The sequence below is a fragment of the Apium graveolens genome, chromosome 2 (assembly GCF_009905375.1).
Source record: "Apium graveolens cultivar Ventura chromosome 2, ASM990537v1, whole genome shotgun sequence".
NCBI classification, from domain to species: Eukaryota; Viridiplantae; Streptophyta; class Magnoliopsida; order Apiales; family Apiaceae; genus Apium; species Apium graveolens.
Genome location: NC_133648.1, coordinates 318118562 through 318131497, shown reverse-complemented (window position 1 = coordinate 318131497; position 12936 = coordinate 318118562). Strand labels below are relative to the sequence as shown.

General features: G+C 33.6%; 2 protein-coding genes across 2 annotated transcripts; one reads left to right on the top strand and one right to left on the bottom strand.

The window, feature by feature from the left end:
• The first annotated feature begins 427 nt into the window (after positions 1–427).
• LOC141708931 (heparanase-like protein 3) lies at positions 428–3481 on the top strand. The gene is made up of 9 exons (XM_074512773.1): positions 428–791; positions 1153–1189; positions 1294–1477; positions 1558–1703; positions 1793–2020; positions 2099–2282; positions 2393–2518; positions 2605–2704; positions 2781–3481. Exons 1-9 carry the CDS (start codon positions 546–548, stop codon positions 3150–3152), a joined length of 1623 nt encoding a protein of 540 aa, XP_074368874.1. The 5' UTR covers positions 428–545; the 3' UTR covers positions 3153–3481.
• Positions 3482–3608: 127 nt separating this feature from the next.
• On the bottom strand, positions 3609–8558 carry LOC141708930 (translocase of chloroplast 90, chloroplastic). The gene is made up of 4 exons (XM_074512772.1): positions 8479–8558; positions 8278–8338; positions 6774–6902; positions 3609–6294 (listed from the first exon to the last, which is right to left on the bottom strand). Exons 3-4 carry the CDS (start codon positions 6895–6897, stop codon positions 4025–4027), a joined length of 2394 nt encoding a protein of 797 aa, XP_074368873.1. The 5' UTR covers positions 6898–6902; positions 8278–8338; positions 8479–8558; the 3' UTR covers positions 3609–4024.
• Positions 8559–12936: the final 4378 nt, after the last annotated feature.

Genomic DNA, 12936 nt, shown 5'->3' with positions numbered 1-12936 from the left:
ATCGTTTGCTCCCGATCATCTCTCGTTTCTGTTAGCTCAATGTGAATGAACTAAGTCAATAATAAGAAAAACAACAGATAAAATTATAGCTCTTGAAATTTTGTGTGTTAAATAGTGGTCATAATGTGATAATGTCCTGTACCTCAAGGCCATTATCAGAAATCTGGAGACTACTTGTTTTTTTCCTCCTCAGCTTGTACAATCTTTCATAAAGGTAAAGTTTACTGTGGCCCATTTGACAACTAACATATAACTAAACTTTTTCCGCTTGTTATATTGGGATCGGAAAAAAATATTACTGAAAAGCGACGGTAGGAAAGATTTAGTAAAAAGAAAAGGAAATCAAAAATTTACAAAAGAGTGATGAATTAATGACTCATATTTCCCACCAATGTTTTAAATCTTTCTCTTAGCTTAGAAACTTTCTTTTAAATGGACCCAACTTCATCAGACTCCCCCATGCCATGTTTACCTCCTCCAATGATGAGTGGTTATAAAAATAAAGATGATATAAATCTTGAATCATATAACAGTTTCTTGATAAAATGTTAAAAATGGGCTGTTTAGCTTTGCAAGTGAGGAGCTGTATATTGGTCTGGTGCATTCATTTATTTTTCATCAGTGTTTGTTCACAGGATAATAGTACTATTACAGGTACTCTTTTTGTAGATGGTGAGAGTGTCATTGCAGTTGTAGATGATGATTATATCTGTGCAACTTTGGATTGGTGGCCACCTGAAAAATGTGATTATGGAACTTGTAGTTGGGGCAAGGCTTCTCTACTTAACTTGGTACACACTTGATTTGCTTATCCTAGTTAGATATGTTGAGTGCGATGAGATAGCTTAAGTGGTAAGGGCTTATCTCTTGTCGTCTTAGAACAGATAACAAATACTCGTTTGCAGGGAATATAAGCTTAACTGTTCAAAAGAATATGAAATCTGTTTATGTATGTGCTAGATTAGATTTTACTCAGTAGCATTCTAATTTTGAGGTGATTTGTCTTCCTTTGTTTGTTGCATACTACTATGGTTAAATGTTTAGGGAAGTATGTTGAAGGTGACATAGTTCATGTCTCAGAGTACAGAATGTTTGGTGCATAAAGTTTTTTGTTTGGTGACTGATTGATCTATGGTTCTTCTGTTCTTGCAGGACCTTAGCAATGAGAGATTCTTGAAAGCCATAAAAGGTACTTAGTCTTCTTAGATACATTTTACGCGACAACTTCAGTGTTAACCACAATCCCTAATGAACGAGGCGAGTCTAGCATTAACTTGTACAATATTCATGCAGCCTTTAAGCCCTTAAAGATTAGACTAGGTGGGAGCTTGCAAGATAAACTCATATACGAAACTGCAGATCATGATCAACCTTGCACACCATTTGCTAACAAATCTTCAGAGATTTTTGGGTTCGCCCAGGGATGCCTACCGTTGCAGAGATGGGATGAACTCAATCTATTCTTCCTAAAATCTGGGTAAAATAAGCAGCCTAAATGTTTTTAAAGTTTCTTCCCTAGTAGTATTTCATAACCTTTCAATTACTTATTATGTTTAGCGCCAAGATCATTTTTGGTTTAAACGCCCTCAACGGAAGATCTATAAGTTCTGGCTCTGCTGTTGGAAAATGGGATTCCACAAATGCTGAATCTTTCATACAGTATACTGTCAAAAAGAATTACAGGATCCAAGGTTGGGAGTTTGGTAAGTTTGATCCCTATGCTTATGCTTATCACAAGACATTCTAAGAGCATTAACAATATGATACATGACTGTGATGCTCAAATCTTCAGGAAATGAGTTAAGTGGCAGTGGAGTAGGTGTAAGAGTTGCAGCAGATCAGTACTCTTCAGACACAATCTCTCTGATCAATTTAGTGCAAGATATATACAAGGGTGAAGAATTTCAGCCCCAGATTATAGCACCAGGAGGATTTTTCGATGCAAACTGGTTTAAAGAATTTGTGAGCAAAACACCTAAGCTAGATGCTGTTACTCACCATATTTACAATCTTGGTGCAGGTAACATGTAGTAGGCATAAGCTTTGCTTTCAACTTAAAAACTATATGGGAATGCTAATTTTATTCGGTTATACATAGGAGTTGATCAACGCCTTGTTGAACGGATTCTTGATCCATCATTTCTTGATGGCATAGCCGATACCTTTAAACAACTCCAGAGAATAGTAAAGAGTTCTCAGGCATCAGCTTGGGTTGGTGAGTCTGGAGGGGCATACAATAGTGGTCACGATCTCGTGTCCAATGCATTTGTGTATAGTTTTTGGTACTACTTTGTCTCTGTAATATGAAAAATCTACTTTCTTGGAGTCCTGAAATGGTTTCTATAATATCACACAATGTTGTTGGTCTTACTCTCGTACGATACTTCCTCAGGTATTTGGATCAGCTTGGTATGGCTGCAACTTATGATACAAAGACATACTGCAGACAAACACTAATAGGTGGAAACTATGGTTTACTCAACACACAAAACTTTACCCCTCAACCTGATTACTACAGGTGACTGAGTCCAAACTACATTTGGCCATTTGTAATTTTTACGGCTACATTTCAAGGCTGTGTTTGATATGTTTTCTTCCCTGCAGTGCTCTTCTTTGGCACCAGTTGATGGGAAGAAAAGTTCTAGCCACTAGTTTCTCTGGAACAAAGAAACTCCGGGCTTACACTCATTGTGCAAAACAATCTGTAAGTCACCTTATTGTTCTGCAGACAAGCAACTCAAAGATTATCACGAGATCTTATGAACTATTTTACATTGCAGAATGGTATCACAATGCTATTAATCAATCTTGACAATAGCACAACAGTTCAGATAAGACCGACATTCAATAATACCTCATCACAGAAAAGCAAACACGGGTTTCTGTATCAGAGATCAAAGCTTATGCAACTAACCCCTGAAGATAATACCGACAGAAGAAAAACAAGAAAAGAATACCATCTTACAGCAAAAGACGGGGACTTACATAGTCAGACAATGCTTCTTAATGGGCGTCCCTTAACTTTAACTTCATCCGGAGACATACCATCATTAGTTCCTGTGAAAGTAAAATTATCAGAGCCGATTACAGTTGCTCCTCATTCTATCGTATTCGTTCACCTCCCAAATGTAGTTCTCCCTGCTTGCAAGTGAGTCGGAGAATACAGGGTGATCAATTGTTTGCACACTTTCAAGACACGACGAGCACTACTTGGTGCTTAAGCTATATATGTATACTGGGAAATAGGAATAAAAGGATTGCATGCCGAAAAGTAGAAGGCATGCAACACATTTCAGAAAAGTTATCTACACTGTATTGAATTTTTCTCTAAAAATTCAAATCATAACATCAGAGATTCATGCTTTTCTTGAAGGACAGGTGAAATAACAAGTTCTTGACGTTCAAGACAGTGTAATGTGTGTGAGATCAATCATTGATTTCAGACTGCAATCTTATATTTAACATTGGATTTCTTTCTGTAGTTTCCATTGTAATTAGATGCAGAAACCATTGTTCCTTACCGGGAAAATGCAATACCCTGTTTAGCAACATCGCCAACCTGCAAGAAAGAGGTACCAAAGGAACCTTGTTTAACAGTACAGAAACAGTTGCAAAAAGAAAATACTAGCCACTGTATTACTAACATTAATGTTTTATTTCTTTCTAACTGTTACAAAAATCACAAATATGGATATTCTCTCCAAGTGTACAGCTATCGCATAATTTAAAGCAATATATATCCCCAAGACCCCAACCCCAATCAACAACTATTCCAGAATCCTCTAAAAAAGATATAGAGTTGGTTCACAGGCCTAATATACAAAGGAACTAATATACAAATTGATTCCTTGCTTTTTCAGCCTGTCCCCTCGGCGATAAGCATTTAATGTCAAACCTGAGGGTCCTTCGCCAAAAACTTGTACCACTTTAGTTTTCCCTGACCTAAAACTGCTTATAGACTCAGAGCTAAGCAGCGATAACTTTCTCAAAAACTAGACATAAATCCACCAGAGAAATAGAAAATTCAACCAATCTCCAGCTTCTCATTGCTAAAGTCGCCAATTGCCATTTTTCTCATTAGAGCCCTGAAGATTGTAAAAACGGCGATCAGAGATATTTCCATGTGATCAGAACTACTAGTCTTTATACAAAGCTGGCCCATTTTCCTGCTATTTATATTAGCATTAACTGAAAAATTAGTTCCTCGGCCTATTCTGAAGTCAGACTGTACATTTCCGCCCAAAATTGTTTCATTGTTCAAAGACGTGGCTGTCAGTGCCAGACTGACCTTGTCATTTCTGACAGGATAGTCCTTCCCCCTAAAAGTAGTTTCAAAGTTCCCGCCATAAGCTACCTGTCCAAGACCACCCATTCGGCCACCATTGATCACAACCTTTAGTCTCTTGCCAACTGAAATGCTGTCTTCAAGTTTGGCTCCAAAAAAGTACTTGTTTCCGAAAGATGTAGCAGAAAGTCCACATTCAGTGCAATTATGTTTTGAAGTCCGCAGCTTTGTGTTACCATGAACAGTGTAGATCATTTCTTCACCAGAAGACTGCACATCTACTCCTAATCCATAAGTTGGCCCTCTTGGATGTGCAAAAGCTGCAGCACACTGGGATTGTATATTGAAATCTTGCTTGTCCTTGCTCATCTGTCCACTTACCGAGGCATAAACATTTTTTCTTAATTCGGCAGTCGTGTCTAGATTGATTCCATCAAAGCCAACGTCATGATCCCATCCATGGGGATCAAGCACAGGTCTTGCAAGCCACTGTTCACTTGTTACAACACATCGATATCTATGTACAGGGTAATCTGGGTCAAAACTTAAGGGGACTGCCATATCTGGTAAAGCAACAGGTTCTGGAATCCCTTCCAAATTATCAGAACCGTCAAGAGCCAAAGTCTCACCTTTGGAATGCTTCTTTTCCCTATTGCAAATATCCTCTTTTAATTGTTTCTTAAGAAAAAGGGTCTCCCTGTAATCCAGCTCATCAAGATAGTCTTTTTTCTGATTATTTGTCAGTTTCTCAAACTGAGACTTTGTCAGGATTCGGATAGGAGGTAATTGTTCATACTCATCATATTCCTCTTCCTCTAAATCGGAAATAGTTAATTCATCAATTTCATTTTTGTCTCCAGCAGTGCTCATAATATGATTCCGGAGAAATGCTGAGAGAAGATGGGGAAGAGAAGGTGACCGCTGATTGCTTGGTGGCCCTAGTTCTATACTATCTTGAAATTTTAAAAGAGTATTAACATCGGCCAGAACTTTGGTACACATGCATAATAGAAAGAATTGGAATCTCCAAACCTGTCCGTTAGGAAGAATTTTTTCCCCATTGATATCAGTCTTACATTGAACATGATTTTCGACAAGGAGGACCGGATTTTCAAGTTTAGGATCAGCAACTGCTTGGTGGATATAGTGTTGAACCAGATTCGTGCACTGGGCCACATAAGATTCAAAAGTGACAGGATACCCATTGGCACCCTCGGGAAGAGCAGAGGATGAATGGGTCATGACAATAATTGTGTTGAACCATATTGCAGAACCAAAGACTTTAGTTATGAGCTTCAGTAGAGGAAAATCACTGTAACCATTATTGATCAAATCAAGGCGTTCAAAATATAAAACCATGTCCGCAGGGTGTTTTCTCAGAAATTTCTTTACCTTGTATAAGATCTTCCTATTTTTCCTAACTGTCCCCGCAGAAGAAGGCAGAAGGCCGGGAGTATCGATGAAAGATACCTTTATTCCATTAATAGTACCCACAATTTCTTGGACACTATCCGTAGCAGGATAAAATGCATCAGTCATGACTTTTTTTTCATCAAATATGGAATTTATAGTTGAGCTTTTTCCAACACCTGTTTTCCCTAGGACAAGCACCCTAAATGAGAAGTCCAAATCAGGAACACCAGTGGTCTCTTGTTCTGCAGCTATTGCTCTAGCTGTATCACGCCTAATATTAGCTCTTTTAATATCTGATTCCCCTGCCGATATCAAAGTCGCCAGGTGTATCCGGTACAAGACCTTTGCCACCATAAGATTGTCTTGCATCTGCCCAAATCGTCGGAGAAGACGCAAGAACTTAATTTGGAGGTTCTCAATCTTTGACAGTGGATCCAGTTTTCTATCTAAATTGACTTGATGGGGCTGATGTATAGAATTCTCAACCACATTTAGCTGTGAAGAGGAATCATTCTGACTTTCAGGATTACCACCAGGAGAAACAGAAGTATCAGCAACGGCAGGAGCATGCATCAAATTGGTAGTTTGCGCAGAACCTAATTGGACAGTTGTAACAAGATCTTACATAAATAAAATGACAATGATACCTGATAGAGATAACCAGGAAGGCTAAGAAACTGAAATAAAACATTAACGTTGTCCTTTTTAGGTAATAGGGCTTTACATAAATATTCAAAAATATACATGAATAGGCAGCTATATACGTGGCAAACTAGTATAAACTATAAAGTAAGATCTTGCCAGTTTCTCAAATATTCCATAAATACCATACTTTTGACCATATGTGGTTCGATTCTTGACAAAATATGTTCTATATATATATAAAGTTTTTTTTAAGTGATGGCATATTTTTCTGACGTGTAGAATAGAGAACTTTGAATGTGTAGATTTAAGTGGTAGGGTGAGAAAGAGAATCAAGAAAATATACAAAGAGAATATTAAACGTTTACGGAATTTACATTAGTCCACTGTCCTTTTATTGATGAATCATTTGCAGTAGTGTTCAAGTAGTTACCTCTATTTCCAAACTCCTCATGAAAGGATTCCTCCTCAAAATACGTACCACCTGACAATGGTCTTGCTGATGCAAATGACTTGGACAGTAACTGAGAAAAAATCCAATCCTTAACACTCATCATGCTTCCTGCATATGAATATTTTGAATGCTCAGCTGGCACCAACCTTAAACACTAACACATGAATTTTGAAAAAGTAAATTTGATAAAAACAACTATCATTGACGTGTCAAGGAAACTAATAGCAAAAATTCCAGCATGCGGGAAAATGAGAAAACAATAAACATTTTTGCACCTAAATAAACAATCATATGCAGATTACGATGACAAATAATAACCGATGTTCATGATGTGGGTTTTTTACCACTACACTGAAACACTAACTGCAAGTAAAACGGCATAACTTGCTATGGAAAATTAAAAAACGGAAGATGCATCAGACCCTATAGCATACAAAAATAGTCTCAATCTAATCTATTTTCCCATGTCACGTGAACATCGAGTCAAAGTACAATAAAATTGTACGCTTAATTCCACATTCCCAGCTCTCAGAGTATAATCAAGACATAATAACAGTCAGCAAGCCAAACCAACATAACTAGTCCAGCTTAAACAAAACTAACACGGTGACTATAACTCAATTTTACGAGTACCCTAAAAATACATCGTGCTAACATTTTCGCACCCAACAATTATAATACTCTAACCAACCAAACCCTTTAAAAATTCAACACAAACAGCTCAAATTCATTACAAAACTAATCAAAACCAAAACAAAAAGCAACCCACATAACAAAATCAAAACTTTAACACAAAAGTAGTGATTTCACACAATTCTAAAATTTACGAACCCAAAACAATTATAATACTCTAATCAACCAAACCCTTCAAGAATTCAACACAAACAGCTCAAAACCATCACAATACTAATCAAAACCCAAAACAAAAACCAACCCACCTAACAAAATCAAAACTTTAACACAAAGGTAATGATTTTATACAATGCTAAAATTTTCGAACCAACAATTATACTACTCTAACCAACCAAACCCTTTAAAAATTCAACACAAACAGCTCAAATTCATTACAAAACTAATCAAAACCCAAAACAAAAAGCAACCCACATAACAAAATCAAAACTTTAACACAAAAGTAGTGATTTCACACAATTCTAAAATTTACGAACCCAAAACAATTATAATACTCTAATCAACCAAACCCTTCAAGAATTCAACACAAACAGCTCAAATCCATCACAATACTAATCAAAACCCAAAACAAAAACCAACCCACCTAACAAAATTAAAACTTGAACACAAAGGTAATGATTTCATACAATGCTAAAATTTTCGAACCAACAATTATACTACTCTAATCAACCAAACCCTTCAAAAATTCAACACAAACAGCTCAAACTCATTACAAAACTCATCAAAACCCAAAACAAAAAGCAACCCACATATCAAAATCAAATCTTTAACACAAAAGTATTAATCTTTTTACCTCAACAACAGTATTTGACCAAACCCAAGTGATGAGCTATGCAGTCTTGAGCAGCTTGAGTCTTGTTCATCACAAATTAATTACATCATAAATTTGAATATTAATTGTAATAAACTAATAATATATGAAGAAATGTAAGAAGATGAAGAAGGAGAAGAATCAAAGTACAAGATGAGAAGAGGGTCTTATCTGTTGTATGACCTAATTTGACGATAACATTTTGGGGACAGAACAAACAACAATAATAGTGTAGTTTTTATCTTGAGATTTTCTAGATCAGACAAACCAAAAATACGTTGTTATGTTTGGGTCTCCCCTCAAGCCAATCGCGTAAATATGGATTTTTTGGGAATTGAAAAATTGATATTTTTTTCACAATTAAAAAAAAATAAAAAAAAATAAAGATTTTTTTTTTGTTTTTCAAGAATGTTAACAACATGCTTAAAGGCTGGGATTCCGTATTAAAGACAGTGTTAAAGATTTCGGAAATCGAAATTATTCGATTGAGATATCGATTTACGATTTATCGGATGATTATCGGCGATTTATCGGAAATCGGTTAAATTGGATAAATATTTTTGACAGATTTTTGAGCGATTTATCGGCGATTTTTGAAAAATCAGCTGATTTCTATAACATAGATTAAGGTTCGTTTGGATTTGGAATAAACGTGGATAAAAAAATAGTAAATTAGAATGGGAATGACATAGTATTTCAATTGGTAAGTAGGGAATTATGTATGTATTTAATATAATTAATCTCATTTTTAATCATCAAATTACTAGTTTAAATACCGAGACTTGAGATTGAGATTCCGATTACCTCCGGATTTATTTATTACGAACAAGACGCCCCCTAAATTAAACATTTTAATAAATTTTCATTAAGAAATTTAATTTTAAAATATATTAACTAGTTATTGTTTTTTAACTTTTAACTTCAAGTAATTTAAGTCACAAGTATATATATTAAGTTTAGCCTGTTTAGTTGTGATTGTCCGGTTGTCCTACTTCGACCTGAGAGTTCCTTCTAAATTAAACAATCATATGCAGATTGAGGACAAATAATAACCAATGTTCACGATGTAGGTTTTTTACCACTACACTGAAACACTAACTGCAAGTAAAACGGCATAACTTGCTATGGAAAATAAAAAAAAACGGAAGATGCATCAGACCCTATAGCATACAAAAATAGTTTAAATCTAATCTATTTTCCCATGTCACATGAACATCGAGTCAAAGTACAATAAAATTATACGCTTAATTCCACATTCCCAGCTCTCAGAGAGTAATCAAGACATAATAACAGTCAGCAAGCCAAACCAAAATAACTAATCAAGCTTAAACAAAGCTAACACAGTGACTATAACTCAATTTTACGATGTCAGTATCCTAAAAACACAGTGCTAACATTTTCGCACCCGAAAACAATTATAATACTCTAACCAACCAAACCCTTAAAAATTCAACACAAACAGCTCAAATTCATTACAAAACTCATCACAAACCGAAATAAAAGGCAGCCCACATAACAAAATCAAAACTTTAACACAAAAGTAGTGATTTCACATTTTTGAACCCAAAAACAATAACAATACTCTAATCAACCAAACCCTTCAAGAATTCAACACAAACAGCTCAAATTCATTACAAAACTCATCAAAATCCAAAACAACAAACCAACCCACCTAACAAAATCAAAACTTTAACACAAAAGTAATAATTTCACACAGTGCTAAAATTTTCGAACCAACAATTATATTACTCTAATCAACCAACCCCTTCAAGAATTCAAAACAAACAGCTCAAACTCATTACAGAACTCATCAAAACCCAAAACAAAAAGCAACCCACATAACAAAATCAAAACTTTAACACAAAAGTAGTGATTTCACACAATGCTAAAATTTTCGAACCTGAAACAATTATAATACTCTTATCAACCAAACCCTTCAAGAATTCAACACAAACAGCTCAAACTCATTACAAAACTCATCAAACCCCAAAACAAAAAGCAACCCAAATATCAAAATCAAAACTTTAACACAAAAGTAGTGAGTTCACACAATCCTAAAATTTTCGAACCAATAATTATACTACTCTAATCAACCAAACCCTTCAAGAATTCAACACAAACAGCTCAAACTCATTACAAAACTCATCAAAACCCAAAACAAAAAGCAACCCACATATCAAAATCAAATCTTTAACACAAAAGTATTAATCTTTTTACCTCAACAACAGTATTTGACCAAACCCAAGTGATGAGCTATGCAGTCTTGAGCAGCTTGAGTCTTGTTCATCACAAATTAATTACATCATAAATTTGAATATTAATAGTGATAATATATGAAGAAATGTAAGAAGATGAAGAAGGAGAAGAATCAAAGTACAAGATGAGAAGAGGGTCTTATCTGTTGTCTGACCTAATTTGACGATAACATTTTGGGGACAGAACAAACAACAATAAAAGTGTAGTTTTTATCTTGAGGTTTTCTAGATCAGACAAACCAAAACTACGTTGTTATGTTCGGGTCTGGCCTAAAGCCAATCCATATAAATATGGTTTTTTTGGGAATTGAAAAATAGAATTGTTTTTAACAATTCGAAAAATTAAAAAAAAAATGATAATAATATTTTTTTTAAGGAAATGTTAACAACATGCTAAAGGGATTGTGATTATGTATTAAATTTAAGGGGATGTTGGGATCGTTAGGTGGAATGAGAAACGAGAATAAGAAATATTCAAACAAAATAAATGATATTCATGTGATATTCGAGGGTGTAATTATAAAATAATTTACCCATTTAATGAGAATGAAATTATCATTCTCAATTACCAAATTTCTAGTTCAAATATTAATATCTGATGTTAAGATTTCGATTTCATTAACCACAAGAATCATTAACCACAAGACTTTCCCGTATTTAGCATTTCATATTTGTACTAACTTTCCAAAATCTCTAAATCATTAATCTCAGAATATTGATTAATTATATATATACATATTCGACATTTTAATAAAATTTCATTTATAAATTTTATTTTTATTAAAATATTTATTATACATTAATTAGTTACTCATACTTTCAACTTCAAGTAATTTTAGTCACAACTCACAAGCATATATCTTAAGTTTAGCCTGTTTAAGCTGGGCTAGCTGAATTTGATTTTGTTGGGCTGACTTGACATTTAGTAAGTAGACTCAATTTTAGCCCAACAAATTCTTCCAAAATAGTCTTGGGCTTTTAGTGTTGTAGTAGCATGACGTGTCTGAAACAGTTTTAAAATCTGAAGTACATTAAATTAAGATTATGGTTTTTCCTCTCAAATATTAAATTACAGTTGGAAAATGCTTGGTGCACGTAATTATTTACAAAATTTTGTACATATAATAACATGTGATAGATTTTAATTGGAATGACCTCCGTATTCACATCAACAAGCTCAATTAAAACACTCTGAGGGAATCAGGACTAAGGCCCCATTTATTTATTTATTTATTTTTTTTTTGCTAAATGGCCCCATTTATTTACCACTTAATATCTATGAATGAGCATTTTTTATTAATTCGGTCATTTAGTTTGTTTGGACATAAAAATTGATTTAACTAAGCCAACCATATTTTCATGAATGATTATTTTACAAATATATAATCGTGCTATTCAGCAATATCTATATATATACTCTCGATCACCCCAATGACGTGCACTCTATAGATCACTATCCAAGAGCATGTGTATGTTAAATACATGCTTTTATTTGAGTAAAAAATTTAATACATCTTGCTATTATATTGTAGTTCAAATATGTTACTTAAAAATTTTAATCATGCTTTCTTTAATATTAATTTTATAATTTTATAATTTTAGTTACATTACTTGTGTTGTTATATATATTTATTAAATTGATTATATAAATTTTAATATATTTTACGAGAAAAAAAAATTTAAAATGGTATATTTATTGAATTGAAATCATTCAGATTTTGGTGAATTTATTTATCAAACAATTTTACTTTTCTGAATTTAGATATCTTAATCATTCAAATGATTCATAAATTTGAATGATTCAGATATTTAATTCAAATTTACCAAATTACCCCTAAGTAGATGCTAGTAAGGAGATTCGATTAAGGGGGTTGTATTCATTTCAGATTTTAAAGGATTGTTAATAATCTATAAATTTTAAAAGATTTTCGTTGATTTTAATTTTTCGTAAATTTGATAAAGTTGATCCAAAATTTTGTAGAGTCTTATGGATTTTGTGTAGTTTTTTAGAAATCCCTCAAAATCTCATGTATTTTGAAGAGATTTCAAGATAGTAAAAATGTACTAGTAAATCCATCAAAATCCACAACTTTTTTAAATAAAAGAAAATCCATGAACTTTTAAATACCATCAGATTTTGATGAACTTTTTAAAATCCCAATTGGATACCACCAAATTTTGATTGATTTTTTAAAATCCAAATTGAATACACTAAGATTTTAAAAGACTTTTTTCAATCCTTGTTGAATACCTTCAGATTTTAAAGAATTATTTAAAATCTAAATTGAATACCCATGATTTCTAAAATTCATAAAAATCCTTCAAAATTCAAATTGAATACACCCCCTAAATTTTTGACTGATTTTGACAAAAAAATATCATGAAC

Coding starts and splice junctions, on each gene's coding strand:
- LOC141708931 (XM_074512773.1), top strand. CDS start 546: ATGTTAAAAATGGGCTGTTTAGCTTTGCAAGTGAGGAGCTGTATATTG. Junction 2,283..2,392: donor GCATTTGTGTATAGTTTTTG/GTACTACTTTGT, acceptor ATACTTCCTCAG/GTATTTGGATCAGCTTGGTA. Junction 2,519..2,604: donor CCTCAACCTGATTACTACAG/GTGACTGAGTCC, acceptor TCTTCCCTGCAG/TGCTCTTCTTTGGCACCAGT.
- LOC141708930 (XM_074512772.1), bottom strand. CDS start 6,897: ATGATGAGTGTTAAGGATTGGATTTTTTCTCAGTTACTGTCCAAGTCA. Junction 6,295..6,773: donor TGAGGAGTTTGGAAATAGAG/GTAACTACTTGA, acceptor CTGTCCAATTAG/GTTCTGCGCAAACTACCAAT.